Source organism: Ursus arctos, unplaced genomic scaffold (assembly GCF_023065955.2).
Source record: "Ursus arctos isolate Adak ecotype North America unplaced genomic scaffold, UrsArc2.0 scaffold_1, whole genome shotgun sequence".
Lineage (NCBI taxonomy): Eukaryota > Metazoa > Chordata > Mammalia > Carnivora > Ursidae > Ursus > Ursus arctos.
The window spans coordinates 12,188,455-12,208,411 of NW_026622763.1; the positions used below are offsets into that span (position 1 = coordinate 12,188,455).

General features: G+C 39.3%; 1 protein-coding gene across 11 annotated transcripts in view; it reads left to right on the plus strand.

The window, feature by feature from the left end:
• Positions 1-19,957, plus strand: part of CUNH2orf76 (chromosome unknown C2orf76 homolog) — a 55,845-nt gene that overhangs the window by 26,099 nt on the left and 9,789 nt on the right. For all 11 annotated transcript variants that reach the window (XR_008961047.1, XM_044388268.3, XM_057317239.1 and 8 more), the window contains 2 exons: positions 12,575-12,625; positions 16,436-16,473. Coding sequence is in view for 10 of the 11 variants with exons in the window: in XM_044388268.3 (XP_044244203.1) it covers positions 12,575-12,625; positions 16,436-16,473 (89 nt within the window). In the remaining variant the exon portion in view is untranslated. The remainder of the gene's footprint in view (positions 1-12,574; positions 12,626-16,435; positions 16,474-19,957) is intronic.

The following is a 19,957-nucleotide window of genomic DNA, read 5'->3' on the forward strand; positions in this document are numbered from 1 at the left end:
GGTGTGGGCTCTTGAGCTGTGGGCTCTGTGCCCAAGTCTGTCTGATTGGAGGCACTGTGGAGCTGCTCTGAAAGGTTGGTGGTCCGCATATCTGCCTTTTCTAATTTTGTACATAACAAAGACCAAAGAGTTTATTTCTGGGGAATTTTTCAAGTAATAATAACAGCAAACATTACTATGTGCTTGGTACTGTGCTGAGAACTTAAACTAGATGATCTTATTTCATCCTTCTTTTTTTTTTTTTTTTTAGATTTTATTTATTTATTAGGGAGGGAGAATGTGGGAGCACAAGCAGGGGAAGTGTTAGAGGGAGAGGGAGAAGCAGGCTCCCCACTGAGCAGGGAACCCCACGTGGGACTCGATCCCAGGACCCTGGGATCATGACCCGAGCTGAATGCAGACGCTTAATCAGCTGAGCCCCCCAGGTGCCCCTTATTTCATCCTTCTAGAGTAGAAACTGTTCTATCCCATTTTATAGGTGAAGAAACTAAGGAACAGAGAGGTTAAGAAACTTGCCTGAGCTTACACGGCTGATAAAAGGCGAAGCCGCAAGTCATCCTAGGCAGTTGAACTGTACCACATGTACTCTTCAAAAAATTTTTTTAAATTTAAACTCAATTAATTAACATAGCGTATTATTAGTTTCAGGGGTAGAATTTAGTGATTCATCAGTTGCATATAACACCCAGTGCTCATTTCATCAAGTGCCCTCCTTAATGCCCATCACTGACCTCCCCTCCAGCAACTCTTAGTTTGTCTCTTATGGTTTGTCTCCCTCTCTGGTTTTATCTTATTTTAGGTTTCCTTCCTTTCCCCTAGGTTCATTTGTTTTGTTTCTTAAATTCCATGTATGTGTGAAATCATACAGTATTTGTCTTTCTGACTGACTTCGCTTAGCATATGTACTTCTTTTAAAATGTAGACTCAATTAGCCAACAGACAGTACATCATTAGTTTCAGATGTAGTGTTCAGTCATTCATCAGTTGCATGTAATGCCCAGTGCTCATCATATCACGTGCCCTTCTCAATGCCTGTCTCCCAGTTGCCCCCTCCTCCCACCCACCTCCCCTCCAGTAGCATATGTACTCTTACGCACCACACTAAGTTGCTTCTATTCTGTTCTACTGCTTTACTTGCTAAGTGGGATCTCCAACGTAAACGGATTCACTCAGTGTCAAGAGTCTTTGCCTTGAGTGCCCCTTGCTCTAGTGTTTTGAACCCTGAAAGCTAGAAGAGTGGTTTGACACCGTGGCATAGTGAATTTTGCTTACAGCCAGAAATGGTCATGGTGATGGATGATCTTTTGGGGTTATTTTTTTGAGGAGGAGGGGTTATTTTAGATGCCTTCTTGCCTTTCTAACTGTTCACCTTTTGCCATCCTTATTCTAGCTCGTTTCCTGTCATAACTGTCTGTTTCTCCCTCCGCAAAGGAACCTGAGTTAAACTGGATTCATACTTACTGAGAATCACTGTTTCCCAACATCATGCTATTAAAACCTAAAGTTGAATAAATATAATAAATATAAACACCTCTATTTATAAATAAATATAAATTAAACACATAAGTTTATATTTATGTATTAGTATGTAAATAAGAAAATAAATCTGACGTTAACATACAGGGAATGGACATGATGTTCTGATCAAAGATGTACTGTATGATACTACCTTATATAGACGACTAATTTTCTAGATTCAGAACAGTGTAGAAACCAACTGTCTAGATAATATAACACCTTTTAATTATTCTTTGATTTGGAAGCATTTGAATATTTTGTAATCCTTCAAGTCTTGATTCTGAAAAGTTTAAAATCAGTCCACCCATGAAACAGAAAAAAGCTGTAGAGGATTTGCCTAACCTTCTAGTTCAAAACTCCTTCCCTATCCCTCCTTACTCCTGGTGGTATGTTACTCTGTAAAGCAGCTGTTCTATTGGCTGAATACTAGAAGAGGTAGTTAGTTTGTATGTTTCTTTGTATCTGAGGTTCCTGACCACACTTTGCCCTGTCATTAATGTCTTACCTAGTCGGCTACATTTGTTGCAATGAATGAGCCAATATTGAGGCATCATTAATTAATGTCCATGGTTTCTCTTGGTTTCCATAGTTTTTACCTAATATCTTTATTCTGTTCCAGGATCTCTTCTAGAACTCCACACTACATTTAATTGTCACGTCTCCCAAGGTTCCTCTGGGCCATTTGGGTTCCTCAGATGTCTTCCCTGCTTGATAGCTTTCACCGTTTTGAGGAGCACTGGTCAAGCCTATTGTAGGACAGCTCTCTAGTGGAATTTGCTTGGGGAGTTCCATTCCCCCTCCTTTGAGGTGGGGATTAGCTACATCATTTATTTGGAATTCTTCTGCAGGGAAGTTTTTGTTTTGTTGTGCAAACTCTTCTGGCTCTGGCCACTGGGGACTTTTCAGTTGTCTTCTGTGCCCCTCTGATGTGTGCCTTGTGTGTGTGTTGAGTACTTTCTCACTTTCTGGTGCTATAAAATGCTTCAGGCTCATCGTGGGCGTACGCCGCCCCAATCCCAGGATTAGCCAGTTCTCAAAGGAGTCCCGGTTCCTGAGAGCCAGATCTGGGTGCTAGGTTCTCTCTCCTCCTGACTATTGTTCTTTAAAAATCTCTCAGCTGAAAGGGCAAAGAAATAGATCCACCTGTGTGCATACACATATCTATGAGTATTTTCATGTCACCATCTGTATCTGTATGTTAAACATGAGTCCTTCCTGATGTTTTACAGTCCATTCCAATGTGTATCCTTCTGGCTTCCTTCCCTTGCGTATATTCCCACTCGAAGAGTGAGAAGTCTGGCTCCCATCATTTGCCCTCCATTTATTTAATTCTTTAATTCCAGTGTACAGAGTCGTTAATCCATACCCTCTGGGAAGCAATTTGATGTTAACTTAGAGGTCAGCGCTTTTGTGCAGTTTCTTTTGCCTTAGACTTAAAAAAAACTCTTCATTGCCACAGTTACTGACGTCAGCAGCTTTTCCTCCACCATCCCCAGGAAAGTTGTTTCATACGTTTACAGTACGTCTTGATTCCCTTGTCACCGTCTGCATTCTTCCCTGGGATCCTCTGTCCTCCTAAATGGTGTAGGTTTTTTTTACTTTGCGTATATTAAAGTTCACTTTTGATGCTATAAAGTTCCGTGGGTTTCAACAAATGAGTAATGTTGTGTCACATTACACTGACGTACAGAACAGTTTCACTGCCATAAAAATCCTCCATGCTTCACCTAGTCATCCTCCCCTGCAAGCCCCAGGCAACCGCTAATCTCTTTACTGTCTCTAGTTTTGCTTCTTCCAGGATATCACGTGCTTGGATTTGCAAAATATGTAGCCTTTATAGACTGGTTTCCTTCACTTAGAAACATGTATTTAGGGTTCCACTGTATCTTTTCATGGCACATCCTGTCTTCTTAATTTCCTTTAATCTGGAACAGCCCCCCACCTTTTGTCTGTCATTGTATTTTTTTTTTTTTAGATTTTATTTATTTATTCGACAGAGATAGAGACAGACAGCGAGAGAGGGAACACAAGCGGGAGTGGGAGAGGAAGAAGCAGGCTCATAGCAGAAGAGCCTGATATGGGGCTCGATTCCATCACGCCAGGATCACGCCCTGAGCCAAAGGCAGACGCTTAACCGCTATGCCACCCAGGCGCCCCTGGTGTTTTTTTTTTTTAAATCTAGGTCCGTGTTCTTACAGAATGTCCTACAACCTGGATTTATTTGATTGTTTTCTCATGCTTAGAGTCAGGTTAAACATTTTTGGCTGGATTACTCTGTAGGTTGCAGACTATGACAAGGTAAGACTGACCTGCCACCTGTTTCTATAAATGAAGTTTCTTGGACCGTAGCCACAATTGTGGCCCAGACTGTATGTCACACAAAACCTGAAGTGTTGATTAGCAGGCCTTTACATAAATAGTTTGTTGAAATGGGTGGAGGTGATTCCTTCCTGTTGCATCATTTCAGAAAGCACTTGATGTTGCTTTGCCCTGTTACTGGTTGCACATATTTCAGTCATTTGGTTAAGGCACTGTCTACCAGATTTCTGTGTTGTGAAAGGACCTTTCTGATTAATAAGTAGCGTACGGAGTGATAAACATTGAGACCATTCACCTATCCTGTTTCCGGTAGTTTTAGTATCTCTCGATGATCCCTACCTGAATCATTGATGTTTACAAAAATCAGGATTTTTCTTACTCTGTGATTCTTTTTATGTTTATTATTTCGCATTCTGCTGTAAAGAAGCAGTCGTCCGGTGCCCCTCTTTTTTAGAAAGGAATAGGGTAATATGCAGTAGCAAAGTCATGGTACATTATCACCGTGTCACAAAGGGACTCTTCCTTCAACGTTATGTTGAGGAATGTTCTCTTGTTTGTACTATAAAATATACTGTAGATTCTTTAGTTTAAATATTTAATTCTATAAACTTAAAATAGCACAAAATATTTTCTGTGGTTGTGACTTATGGAATGAGAGTTTAACAATAAAGGGGACGTGTTAAGTGAGGGGCGGTCAGTGGTTATCTCTAGGAAGTAGGGAATAAGGACACTAGGGTAAAACAGAAGATTTCACCCGTATCATGTTGTTTTATTTAGTAAAAAATAGTAAAGGATCTGAAGCAGTCATGACAATATATTAAATATGGTTGGTGGGTTAAATGAGTTTTCACACTTTTTTTTTTAAGATTTATTTATTTATTAGAGAGAGAGCAAGCAGGGGCACTAGGGGCAGAAGGAGAGGGAGAGAGAATTTTAAGCAGGCTCTGCATGTGCCCAGTGTGGAACCTGACATGGGGCTCGATCCCACGACCCTGAGATTACAACCTGAGCTGAAACCAAGAGTCCGACACTTGAAACGACTGAGCCCCCCAGGTGCCCCTATTCTCCACACTTTTTATGTTTAGATTATTTCATAATTAAAGTGAAAAGCATCTTGATAGATCTTACTATAAAATCAGACAGGACCTGATTAGGTTATAATGTTGGTTCATCGTTCTGATTAATGGTTGATATTTCGTATTCTTGCTCATACAGATTAGTCATTAAATTAGTCAATTTCTTTTTTTTCTGGAGGTGGTCATGCTTTCTTAAAAGTCTTCAAATGTATATCTAGCATCTAAAACTAAGTTACAAATTATATCCCTTTTATTTTTAAAGGCTTTACTGTGAGGTGTAAAGAATTATTTTATTGTCCATCGATATTTTAATAATGTTCAAAACTTTATTGATTTTTACATTGAAATGTGTGTTTTAACATTTCAGACTTTTTTTTTTTTTTGGCATCCTAACTGCCAGCAGTATATTTATTAAGTTGCCTTATTTTACTAAATAATTTTTCTATAGATGCCTGTTATGGTGACCTAAATGAATGAGTAAAGTTAATGGTTACCTTCTTGTGAACTTTGCAATAATGAAATATTAAATTGGTTTTTTGCAGAATTCATCCTGTAATCCCAAAATCTTCTGGAAAAGTTCATTTGGTCTCAAAGTTAAGTTCAAAGGTGGGGAAAGATAAAATGAAAAGAAAACTCTGTGCAAAGTGGAAAATACTTTTCAGAATGTAATAGATATGCCACAGACTTTTCCTTTCAGCCAAGGTGAACAACAGGGACTGAACTTACTCTTCCATCTGAGACAACTGAAAAAACTATGCAAAATTCATGAAACAGTGGTTTTCAGAAATTGGACATCAGGCCCACAAGACAGTGGTCCCTGGGGTAGGAGAAACAAACAAGGTGGCCCCTATGACTGTGCCACCTTACTGCCTGGAGAGAGTCTTTAGGCTACAGAGCAGGGCAGGGGAATGCAGGTAAAACTGAGTTCAGGAGTCAGAGCTGGCAGTCTGGAGCGGAGCCTGGAGAGTTCTCTGGCGTGGAGAGGGCTGAACAAAGAGAACACTCTGAACATTTGCAGTGTCTTAGAAGATTTGCAGAGCATGTATCTTCAGTTGAATACAGTTGGCACAAGTGTGTGAGGAAACTAACAGACACCAGGTAAGGAACAACCTGAAGGTAGCAGAAGGCAAAACGCTCAGAGCCCATATAGGCCTGGGAATAGTCGTTTGTTTGAACACCGGCCAGAGTGGAAGACCTTGTAATTTACAGGTTATCAGGCAGAGTATCTAGAGGGGTATTGCTGAAATTGTAAGGCAGAATTAACCCTTGAGTAAATTCCACCCTACTCTCACCTAACAAATCTCAAAAGCAATACTCAAAAGGATCTAACAGTTTCTAAGTAATTTAGCAAAGCTCGGGATGTTTACAGAAATACACAAATATCCAGCACTCAAACAAGGTGAGATTCACAATGACCTGCATCAAATCAGAACTTACCAGGCATGCAAAGAAGCAGGAAAATATGAACCATAATTCAGAGAGAAATCAGTCAGCCCAGAAAAGTTACAGATGACAGAATTAGTACACAAGGACAATTGAAAGTTTTTATAACTATATTGCAAATGCTCAAGAAGGTAGAGGGACAATTGAACCTGTTAGAGATGGAGGATATGAAAAAAAGACCCAAATGGAGCTAGAGATGAAAAAAATGAATTTGAGATGGAGATTAACGTGTAGATCAGATGGGGCAGAGGAAAAGATCGGTAAAATGGAAAACAAAGCAACAAAAGCCATCTAAAAGCATAGACAAAAGACTGAAGGAGAGATAAATAGAGCAGTAGAGAGGGGTAGGGCAACTTCCACTAGCCAGATATATATGTAATTGGAGGCCATGAGGATGGGAGCTGGAACAGGGGAACGGAAGACATATTTGAAGAAATGATGGTTGAAAATTTTACAAATGTGATAGAAACTATAAACCCACATAGTGGAGCAGTCCAACAAATCCCCAAGCAAAAGAAACACCGAGGCATATATAATCAAATTGCCTATAGCTGGTGATAAAGAGAAAATCTTAAAAGCAGCTGGAAAAAAACCCCAAAAAACCACATTACATAAGGAGGAACAAGGATGAAAGACATCAGACTTCTCATCAGAATCAATCCATGTCAGAAGATAGTGGAGTGACATCTTTAAAGTATTGAAAGAAAGTCAGTCTAGGATTCTATTCCCATCTTTCAGAAATGGAGGCATAATAAAGACTTTAGACATATAAAAACTGAGAGAGTCCATCACCAGGAGACCTAATCTATAGGAAATGCTAAAGGGCCTTCTTCCAACAGAAGGGAAATGATACCAGATGGAAATCTGGAGGCACACAAAGAAACGAAGACTACAGGAAATGGTAAACATGGGTAAATATGAAAGCCTTTTTTTTCCTTATAATTTTTCTTCAAATATATTTCATCACGTAAAGAAAAACAGTAATAATGTGTTGTGGGGTTTGTGGAAAATACATGCCCTAGCACAAAGGCTGGGAGGGGAGAAATGGAAGCATAAGATTCTTTCACTATAAAGTGTTATAGTATTGCTTGGAGGTAGATTGATAAATTAAAGATGTTTACTACAGACTTTAAAGCTGTTTACTACAGACTTTAAAGCAACTGTGTGTGCACGCACACACACATCACCTAAAAGTTATAGATAATATGTGGGGCGCCTGGGTGGCACAGCGGTTAAGCGTCTGCCTTCAGCTCAGGGCGTGATCCTGGCGTTGTGGGATGGAGCCCCACATCAGGCTCCTCCGCTGTGAGCCTGCTTCTTCCTCTCCCACTCCCCCTGCTTGTGTTCCCTCTCTCGCTGGCTGTCTCTATCTCTGTCAAATAAAATAAAATCTTTAAAAAAAATAAAATAAAAATAAAAGTTATAGATAATATGCCACCAAAAGGGTTAAAATGGAATCATAAAAAATTGTGAAATAGGAAAATCCAAAAGAAGGTAGAAGAAGAAATAACATGTGGACAGAACAAAACAAAATCCAAATAGCAAAGTGGTAGATTTAAATCCAGTCATATTAATAATCACATTAAACATAAGTGGTCTGAACACCCTAATTAAAAGGCAGACATATAGCAGAAAGTCCTAAATTATATGTTGCCTATAGGAAATGCACTTTAAAGATAAAAATCAGTTAAAGGTAAAAGGATGAAAAAATTATACCATGCTAATACCAGTACCAATGAAAAGAAAGCTGGAGTGGCTATAGTGAAATCAGGTAAAGTCGATTCCAAAGTAGAGTATATTACTAGGGATAAAGACTGTCATTTTACAATGGTAAGGCATCAATTAATCAAGATGACGTAATGATTCTAGATGCTTATGCACCCGACACAACAACTTCAAAAATACGAGGTCAAAACTAACAGAACTGAAAGAAAAATAAATGAATCTCCAGTCACTGGGATATTTCAGCACTGTTCCCTCAACAATTGATGGAACAAGTAGATAGAAAGTTAGTAAGTTTACAAAAAACTTGAACAACACTATTAGACTAACTTGACCAAAGTGACACTTATACAACACTCCACCGAACAGCAGAATACACATTCCTCTCAAGTGCACGCAGAACATTTACCAAGAGACTATATTTCAAGCCATAAAACAGGTCATGACAAATGGAAAAGGATTAAAGTCCTACAGTGTATATTGTCTGACTACAGTGGGGTTAGATTAGAAATCAGTGACAGAAGACTCTCTGGAAAATTCTGAAATATTTGGAAACTAAATAGCATACTGCTAAATAACCTGTGTGTAAAAGCAGAGATCAAAAGACAGAGTATTATGAACTGAATAAAAATGAATACACAGCTTTTCAAAATTTGTGGCAAACAGGTAAAACAGTACTTAGAAGAATATTTATAGGACTAGAAATGTCTAAATTAAAAAAGAGAAGAGGTCTCAAATTACTGATTTCAGCTTCTGTGTTAAGAAAGTTAAAGTAAATTAAATCCAGAGTGAGCAGAATAAAAGAAATCATAAAGATTATAGAAGAAAATGGAAAACCAGAGAGAAAACCAGTAATCAGCCAAAACTGATTCTTTGAAATACATGAAATTGATAAAGCTGTAGCTGGACTGATTGGGAAAAAAAAAGAGAGAGAAGACACAAGTTATCAGTATCAGCGGTGAGAGTCGGATAACAAAGGAATACATTAAACAATTTTATGCCGTAAATATGTTATCCCAGGACAGTGGACAAGTTCCTTGAAAAACCCGAACTACCGAAGCCCACTAACAAACAGACAACCTGAATAATTCTGTATTTTAAAATGAACGGTAGTTAAAACACATTTCTCACAGAAAACTCCAGTGCCAGTTCCAGTCACGGGTAAATTCTACCATACATTTAAGGAAGAAATAATCCCAATTCTACAGAAACTCTTCTATAAAACTCAAGACGAGGAAATACTTATCACCTGATTTTCTGAGGCCATCCTTACCCTGATATCAAAACCAAAGAGTATGGGGCGCCTGGGTAGCACAGTCATTAAGCGTCTGCCTTCGGCTCAGGGCGTGATCCCAGCGTTCTGGGATCGAGCCCCACATCAGGCTCCTCCGCTGGGAGCCTGCTTCTTCCTCTCCCACTCCCCTGCTGTGTTCCCTCTCTCGCTGGCTGTCTCTCTGTCACATAAATAAATAAAAAAATCTAAAAAAAAAACCAAAAACAGCTACCAACCAACATTTTGAACACAAAGAGATATAAAAATTCATAACCAAATTTTAGCAAATCAAATCCAACAGTATTTAAAGAAGAAGAATATATCATGACAGACACTTGAGGAAAGAAGATACGTGGTACCCACCATTGTTAGTGTAGTGAAGTGCTAGTTAAAGTCACCGTGAGAACACAACACTCCCGCTGAAATGGATAGAATGAAAAAGGTCTATTACTGAAAACCCCAGTTTTGGCTAGGATGTGGAAGGATCAGATGTGCTGCGAGTAGGAATGTGAGGAGGAACCATTTAGAAGATGACTTGGCAGTTTTTTAAAAATGGTAAACCAACCCCCAGCGTCAGATCCAGCCATTCCACTTCTGGGTGAAATGTAAGTGCGGGTCCTCATAGGACTGCCCACAGCCTTCTTCGTTGTAGTGCAAAATGAGAAGCCCCCCGTTTGGTAAGGAAGTTGTTTGTTCTTTTTCTGTTCCTCCTCAGGCCTTTTTATATGTATATGCCCCAAAGCTCTTATCTCACGTCACGGGTTGAATGGCTGGTCACTTTGTGCCCCTGCAGAAGAGACCCCTTCTCCTTGCTGCCGAATGGGAGGATTGGATTCTAGCCCTAGCTCTGACGCCCTGGGCCCACCAGGACCTCGGCGTTCTTAACTGCCAAATGGAGGGTTTAAGTTCTATTTATTCATTCACGAATATTTTTAAGCACCTGACATGGGCCCGGCACCCTTTTAGGTACCGGTAACACAATGAGGAAAATCAACTGTGGTTTCTGCCTACAGGGAACACGTGATCTATTAACCTGTGATGTGCCGGACACGGGCTTCGGTTTCAAGAGCTGGGGCCTAGCGTCTTAGTCTCAAGGGTTATTTATGAATCAGTAGGGAAGGGAGACCAATAATTGAACAGACAGAACTGTGGTTGTGAGGAATGTTATGGAGGAAACCATTAGAGGGGAGACCCCGCCCTTAGCAGGGCCGGCAAGGGAGGCCTTTTCGTGGAGTGGCACTTGAGCTGACACCTCGAGGAGGAAAGCGAAAGCGCTCTCATTTGCCTGTCACTGTCTCCTCTCTCAGAAGTCCAGACTGAACAGAAGACAGTGATTTGATTTCTCCGAATGTAGACACCTCTAAACATGAGCGGTTTCACAGAGCCCTCTGTTCCTTCTCTCCCGCCTTCACAGGGTTTCTTTGTCTTATTCAGGAACTGTAAGTGCTAATAAATTAAACAGATCTAATTCCTCTTTCTGATGTTTAATTAACACTTCTTCGGCCCAGAATTCATAAGTGAGACACAAAAAGGAGAAAGTGAAGCTTCTGTTCTCTGGCAAGCCTAAGCCAGAGGTTTCAAGTGTCGGGCAGGTGGTTCCGGGCTCCAGACAGGTTTGTTTGGGCCTACAGTGTTTTAAAAGTCGGAAAATTTCACCTAAAACCCCAGACTTTTTTTTTTTTTTTTTTTTAGTGTTTTCATTTAAATCTTTAGGGAACCAATTCCAATGGAATGGCAGCAGTCTACTTTAATGGGGTGCATGCTCCCAGATCTCACAGCCCCTCCTGTTTGACCCGTGCACTCACTCAGGCCATCTAGCTGGCCCGCACGCGAATGTGTTTGGCTAAGAATCGTTTTAGTTTTCTGTTTTGTGTTTGAACATCTATGCCTGGGACCAGACTGCTGAGTCGGTTCCGCTCGTGCTGGGCTTGGTGGTTCTAATGTGTAGCAGGGGAGCACCCCACGTGTGAGACCAAGCCCTGTTACAGGTGTGACATGGACTATGTGCTCTCAAAGGTGGGGACTTGTCTTGGTAACTTCTTATTTACTTTGTCTCCGGAATGCCTGGTAGTAAGCATTTTAAATGCATTTGACATAAATGAATAAATTATATTTTAATTTTTGTATGTATTCGACCTCTAAAAGGTAAATGTGCCTAGAAAAACACGTTTCCTAATTCAGATGTGTGGGTTTTTAAGAAAGTTTTCTTTATAGATAACACATGCATGTAGTTTTAAGGTCAGAATGTAAAAGGAAATCAGTAAGAACTCTCCTTCCCGCTTCTGTTCTCCGACCAGTGCACTCCCCCACCCCACGGACATATAAGCAAATACAAATATATTCTTTCTTTTCCCCCGTTTTACTCAAAAGTTGGCCGGCTTTAAAAATGATGGTCTGCCTTATGCTTTCCTTTAACGTATCTTGAAGATCTTATTAGTAGAGTACTTCCTCTGCCTTTTTTTTTTTTATAGTTGAAAAATGTGTTTCATTTTTGGGGCACATTAATTATTAAGTCCTACCCACTGGAGGGCATTTGGATTTTTCTGAGCATTTGCTCCTGTAAACAGCGCTACAGTTAGTACCCTTGTATGTATGTCCTAGTACACACATGTGTGAGAATGTATCTCTGTGATCAGTTCTTGAAGTGGAATTGCTAGGTCAAAGGGTATATGCATATGTAATTTTGGTACATTTCCAATTGCCCTCTGACATACATGCCCTCTCAGACATTTGAAATTCTGTTTTAAAAAGAATATTCAATTTGTTTTTGTTTTGTTTTCTTTGCTGAATTAGAGTTATATTGTAGGTTATCTGAGTTTTGGTAAGAGTAGTAACACTCGTCTAGAACATTGGTTTCCACTACTGGCCTGAACGAGTTCTCAGGTTCATATGCTAAATAAATGTCACCACTACAGAAAATAATATCTCACACACGAATGCTACGTATTTCAAATGTACATAGGTGCTATTGTATTTAGTAAAATGGCAGTTCATTTAATAACGTTACCGAATTCTTAGTTCAGCTGATAACAGCTCAACATTTCTTCAGTGGTTCCATTGTTTTAGATGACCTTTGGGTTTTGATGGCATGTTAGCTTCATTTTGGGTTCTATCAAATTTTTCAAAGTAGCTTACTCTGGAGATCTAGGAGAACATAGCAAAAAATTATGCATATACTGCAAGTGTCTGATTGAATATAATAAAAATAATATTTCTCTTATAGATATTCCTTTAAGGACCAGCCTGCCACCACCATTCAGAAATTATAAATATGGTAAGTAATTTTACTTATTCTTTAAAATTGTGTATTAATATAATTTCACGTTAGTTTTATGTTGATAGTAGTTCGAATTTGGTTTTCAAAAATGAGTTTACTATCTGTAAACAAAAACCAATATGGAAGTTTATTTAGAAATATAAGAATCCTGGTGTATCACTGAAGTAAACTGAAATAGCGTTTGAAAGTGACCTATTTGTGAGGAACAAATAACACGTCTGGCAAACGATGTCTAAAATGAATTTCTTGTCAGGTAACCAGGAAAGAAAAATGATTTCAGACTAGGAATTAAAAGAAGAGATTGAACATTTTATTTTTATTTTTATTTTTTTTGAAGATTTTATTTATTTATTCGACAGAGATAGAGACAGCCAGCGAGAGAGGGAACACAAGCAGGGGGAGTGGGAGAGGAAGAAGCAGGTTCATAGCGGAGGAGCCTGATGTGGGGCTCGATCCCATAACGCCGGGATCACGCCCTGAGCTGAAGGCAGTTGCTCAACCGCTGTGCCACCCAGGCGCCCCGAGATTGAACATTTTAAATGCCAGTAACTTGAGCATAGTATATAGTAAATTAGTATGTTGCAGTGGTCGATTAAGCAATGCAATAATGAGGGAAGAAATTGGGTTTCATTATTTGGTGTAAAGATGGTACAGTTATTAACCTTCAGCATAGTGACACTCTCCAAACTTTGAGACCTCACTTGAAAATTATGACGCATCTAATAAATATTTCTGTTAATTGGTACAGACATTTTTTGAAGCATAAATTTTTTATTACCTTAGATCATTTTTTGGAGTGGCTTTTAATTCTGTTCCCATTTGGTAGAGCAACTTATGACCTAAAATACTTTGAAATCACAATCTTCACCGTGTGTATACATTTTAATATCCAGAGACTAATTGTGAGGTCATAAGGGGTAGTCAAGCAGAAGTTGAAGGCACTGAGTGGAAAGTACTTTGATTTATTGGGCTTAAAGAATTTACATACTAAATATTGAATAAGAAAAAGGAATAAAAAGCACGATTAAGTAAATATGAAGCTGCTCAATTCTGGCTTTCGTAGCTTTCAGGGTATAATGACTTGCAATATAACCTTAAACTTGAATCAATCTACAGATGCCATTTCCTTTTTGGCATGGTGTGTGTGTGCATGCGTGTGCATACATATTCAACCCTGTGTTCCACGTAAGTCATTTTGAAAGGTAAGCTTTAGATACTGAAAGCATTAGAATATCTGTTAATCATCATGGTGGTAGATAACGTACCTCTTACATTTTCCCACCTTATTAACACGGTTTTGTCCTAGGATTTGTATACTATTCAGGTGAATTGGCAGACAAAGTGAATACATTTATCTGTGAAATGAGAAATTAGAGAACCACTAGGGTTTTGATAGACATTCAGTGACTCAGTCTGGGTTTGGCTCCGTAACAATATGCCGCTTTGTGTTCAAAGAAGTAAGGCCACACGTTACTTTCTCATCTGTCCTTGTCCTTCAGTATTGCTCCCTGCTCTGTGGGAATAGAACACACTGGGTCGGGGAGTGGAAAGGGTGCAGAGTCTGATACCAGCTTTGCTGGTGGCTGTCTCCAACGCCCTTGGGCAAAGGGCTGGCTCGCTGGCCAGGCCACAGAGAGTCTGAGATTTCTCAGGGCCCCTCCTCCTATTTAATTGGCATCTACATCTATGATTGATTTATCCCGACCAGACTGTGCTCTAAAGCACATTGGATGTGGTCTTATTTTTAAATCCTTATCACCTAGACGCTGTGCGTGTGTGCAGTAAATATTGGTGGCTGTGCGGTGTGGGGCTGCTGATACTTTTTGCTCCACAAGGCCGTGTGAGATTAAACCACACTTGTGTGAACACGTCAAATGCCCCACAAATATATTCTTTTTATTTTTTTAAAGATTTTATTTATTCATTTGAGAGAGAGAGAGAGAGAGAGAGAGAGCCAGAGAGCACAAGCAGGGGGAGTGGCAGGCAGAGGGAGAAGCAGGCTGCCTGCTGATCAACGAGTCTGACATGGGGTTCAATTGGGGATCATGACCTGAGCCGAAGGCAGACGCTTAACCGACTGAGCCACCCAGGCGCCCCTATTCTTTTTATTTTTATGAGGTTACTTTCCTCAAGTAATTTGCACTTAGGGTACAATACCCACAAATGTTGTTTCTGTTAATAATGAAAATATTTTTTAAAAAAGAAGTAAAAACAATTGAAAGAGATTATTCAACAAGAAAAAGGACATTATTAGTACAATATCTTTTGCTAGCTTGTTTCCGAGACTCTTACCAAGTCTTACTAGTTTCTGTTGGAGGAAAAAATCTGAAAATTTCTGTTCAAATCATTTCTTCTTCTGAAAAAAAAAAAATGTGGCCTTCCTGTTGTGGGCTTGCAGGATCCATTAGAGCAAGGGTATTTCTAATAAAGTCTCATTAGCAAAATATGTAGAACATGACTAATATTTGGTAAGGCCAAACCACAGTTTTGCTTGTTGGTTGTAACAGACTTTAAGCAGGATCCTTTTACTTAAAAAACTGTTACTGGCTTTTCTAACTTGTCTCTAATACTAAACCCATATCTATCTATAATGAGAAAAAGATAATAGGTAACTCGGAATAATAGATAACCCAAAAGCCAATTTGTTTATTTTCTTGTGTACCTTCTGAGCTTATTTTTAGCAGTTGTGGTATATTTACGTTCCTAATATGCATTTTTTCACCAGGATTAGGTTTATTTTTAGTTCTTTGAAGTACATGGTTGCAGTGCCAGGCTTAGGCTGACCTTGTGTTAAAAATTGCAATAGATAACTGAAAGTTGACTATTTAAAATCGTGGGTAATTCAGAGTGCTAGGTCTTAACTGGATGTCTACCCTATTCTTTTGTATTATTAGAACAGAGTTAAATCAGGCCTATTTTTAAAGTAGATCCTTTCATTTCATTTTACAGTTCAAATTCTTTGTTGAATCGAATGGCATGATGGATAGAAATGAATTTTAGTTTAAGGTTAAGAGTTTGTCCAGATACAATAATACGTGTAATCGTAATACGTTAATTAGGTGGTTAAACAAAACTGAGTGAAGAATTGGAAACTTTCTGACTTGAAACCCGTTGAATGGTGAGCCTCTGCTATAATTAAGAGCTCACTGTTGCAAAGTCGGACTTCACCCAATGTGGAGAAATGACTTATTGGAAAAGCACAGCGTAGCCTGACATCAAGATAAACAGATTAAGGAGCGAAGGAGGATTGAATAAAGCAGATTAGATGGCGTGAGCTTGTGCAGCGTTTGAAAACCAAGAGGCAAATACTGATGATATTCTTTGGGCATTAGCAGCCCTGCTCACATTACCAGTGAGCCTGAGCGTGGAGAGTGGTAACAACTTGTCAGGATGATCGTTTGACCTCCTGTCACTGGATATATTCTGAGAGATTACTAGGTTTTTTGAATTGCTTATGTTAACGTCTGACATTTTTTACATTATTTGCTACTTAGAGCCTTTTGCAACTCCTAAAAACAGGATTGAGTAATAGCCACCTGTCTTCTAAGGAAAAAGGGGCCAAGTTCATTGCAGATTATGGCACCCAGCCGTGTGTGTCAAAGGCCAAGGCTTTCAAATATCTTTATACAGCAGCGGCCTTTAAGGTGATGATATATAAAAGTATTTTATTTTTTTATTTTATTTTATTTTTTTTTTACCCATATACTAGATTTTTAAGTGAATGGATCATAAGGCAAGGCTTAAGTTTCTCAGTTTCAGATGAAGTTTTAAAATAATCTTTCACAGAGACTTTTTTTTTTCTTTCAGATAAACTGAAGATTGTTCATCAAGCACATAAAGCAAAGGTACGTTTCCTACGTACAGTGGTATCGGCTCATAGCAAGTAATCACTGTCAGCTGTCTCAGTGAATAAAGGAATGAACACCCAACTTCTAAATTATTTCCCATTATAATAACATTTTTTATTTCGTAAGTACCCTTTCTACAGCCATTAAGGGAAAAAACCCCACTAAGCCTCTGTTAGTAGTAGATCCTTTAAAGAAGTGTTAATTTTTTAAAAAGCATGCCTGTTCTAGATCAAGCACATATTTAACATAAAAAGTAAATTTGCAAAAAAATGTTTTTTGAAGTTACTAATTCACAGGCAGCAGCCATACCCTCCTCATGCCATTTTCTTTGTAATCTCTGGTATACGGTTATTTGAAAGCTGATTAAGTTTATGGTGGGTATCTAGGACTAGAGAAGACAATGAATTTAGGTGAATTCAAAAATAAATACTTGGGACTCCCGCGTGGCTCAGTCGGTTAAGCATCTGCCTTCAGCTCAGGTCATGATCTCAGGGTCCTAAGATTGACCCCCGCATCGGGCTCCCTGCTCACAGGGGAGTCTTCAGAATGCTAGTGAGGGTTATTCAGTTGTCCACACTCCTTGAACTGAACTCCCCTTAAGATCTGAGCATTTTATTTGTGTGAAATTCTACCTCAATTTCACAAAACAACGGACATGGCAAAAGGGATCCAACATAAGACTTAAATGGAAATGCTTAGGATATTTGGATGGGAAGATGCATGAGCATGAAGATGTCCGTTTTTTCTTCATGTACGAATTTAATGCCACCCCATATATAGATGAATGAAGAAGCTGATTATAAAACTAATATGCAAAAAATAAATAAGAATAGGTAGGAAAAGGAAGAGAAAGGAGAGTGACTAGCCCTGACATATATTAGCCATATTATTAAACTCTAATAATTAAAACAGTGTGGTGCCACCATATGGACTGTTAGGTCAATGGCACAGAATTAGAAGTCCAAAAATTGACCCAAATATATATCAGAATTTAGTGTATAGTAAATATGATGTTTTAAAGCTATGGAGAAAATATGAGGATTCAGTAAATGTTACTGGGACAATTGGGAGACATCTAGAAAATAGTGAGGTTGAATCCATATCCTTTACTTTATTCCAAAATAAATACTCACTGGATTAATGACTTAAGTGTGAAAATAAAGCCGACAGGTGAGGACAGAGATGAAACTGATTGAACATGAGTAGATCATTTGTTCAAGCTGGGTGATGGGTGTGTAGAGGGTCTGTATGTTTGAAATTTTCCATAATTAAAAGCTTTAACAAAAATGAAATTGACAAAAACATTTGAAGAGAATGTAGAATTTTAAAAGTAATCTTAAAAAAAAAAAAAAATAAAAAAAAAATAAAAGTAATCTTAGAGTGAAGGTCTTCCTAAGTATGGTAGAAAACCCAGAAACTGTCAAAAATTGATAATTTTACTTTATTCAAACATTCAGCACCTTTTTCTAGAAAAAAATAACACTAAGAAAAATTGAGGAACGAGGGGCGCCTGGGTGGCACAGCGGTTAAGCGTCTGCCTTCGGCTCAGGGCGTGATCCCGGCGTTCTGGGATCGAGCCCCACATCAGGCTCCTCCGCTATGAGCCTGCTTCTTCCTCTCCTACTCTCCCTGCTTGTGTTCCCTCTCTCGCTGGCTGTCTCTATCTCTGTCAAATAAATAAATAAAATCTTTAAAAAAAAAAAAAAAAAGAAAAAGAAAAATTGAGGAACGAGTGAAAACAAAATTTTCTAACTTATGTTACAGAAAAGGCCTGATTTTCTTAGTATGTGATGCTATTTTACAATTGCATTTAAAAACTTATCCTTTGAGTCCATTAACAAACAAAATATTTACAACTTGACTCAAAATAAATGCAAAGTCGGACTACAGTTAATCTCCATCTATTAGGTTGGCAAGTATCAGATGGTTTTGATAATACACGGTGTCAGCGACGCTGTGGGAAACAGGTTCTCTCAGCAATTAGTAGCGTTCCTATAAAGTGGGACGGCTACTCTGGAGAGTCATTTGGCAATACCTGCCAGAATAAAATTGCACGTGCTCTCTGACCTCATGATTCTCCTTCTAGGAACTTATCTTACACATAAAACTGGTACAAAGGCAAAATGACACATGTTATGAGGATATTTGTTGCAGTGTAGTTTATGGTAGCGAGAGATGGAAACAACCTGAATGTCCATCCATGGGAACAGAGTGTGTGTGTGTGTGTGTGTGTGTGTATAACCCTTCGGTGGAATAGCCCACGGCCTTGATAAATGGAGGCAGCTCGTGTACTGATTTGGAATGATTTTAAGCTATGTTTTAGGAGGAAAGAGTCAAGTGTTAGAATACAGCATACAATATGCTGTTACGTGTTTGAAAAAGTTTACCTGTACATTTCTGCCTCCATGAGCGTGTGCAGAGACAGCCTCTGGAAGGATATGCCAGAATTCGTGTTAGTTCTCTGGAAGAGAACTAGGCCACCTGGTAGATAGGGGTTGGGAGGAGACTTACTTTTCACTCCTTCCCTATGTGCTTGGGGAATTTTGTGTCATGAATATGTGCTACCTATTCTAAAATGATTTTTTAAAAAAGATTTTACTTATTAATTTGACAGAGCACAAGAGAGCACAAGCAGGGGGAGCAGCAGGCAGAGGGAGAGGGAGAAGCAGACTCCCTGAGGGAGCCCCCACGTAGGGCTTAATCCCAGGACCCTGGGATCATGACCTGAGCCGAAGGCAGACGCTCAACCGACTGTGCCCCCAAAATGATTTTTTTAAGTAACATTTCCCCCCCCTTTAATCTGTGTGCTCTGGAGGTCAAGCCCCTGCGCTCTCTAGTGGGTGAAGTTGTGGACTGTGGAGCATGGCTTCTGGGCCTTCTATTTTAGCTGCTGGAGTGGCCTTTCTGTTCCCTTTAGCCATATTCTAGAAATAGACTGTTGCTAAGCAGCTGCATTCTGGTTGACAGGTGGTGCTGTGTGTCCAACTAATGGTCACCTCTGTGTGCTTTTTAGGGGCGGATATTAACTCAAAATCTTCTCCTATAGTTATAATGTTTAACTGGATTTGTAAATTTCATTTGAGGGCCAACTCCTCCAACCCTACCCCAGACCTCATAGAGAAAGGTTATATGACATGGGATCAAGTGTTTACTAGGTAGGGCAAGGTTTTTGGATACATGGACTTTGGGCCATCCAGGTAAACTTGCTTCTCTCTGAAGTCAGGCTGGTCAGAGCTCAGGCCTCAGTTCCGTGTACTCTGGGGTCTGTTTGTTTGTTTGCTTTTTTTTTTTTTTTTTAAAGATTTTACTTATGTATTTGAGATAGAGCACAAGCGGGAGTGGGGGTGTGAGTAGAGGGGGAGGGGCAGAGGGAGAAGCAGACTCCTGGCCGAGCAGGGAGTTCGCCATGGGGCTGGATCCTAGGACCCTGGGATCATGACCTGAGCTGAAGGCAAACGCTTAACGACTGAGCCACCCAGGT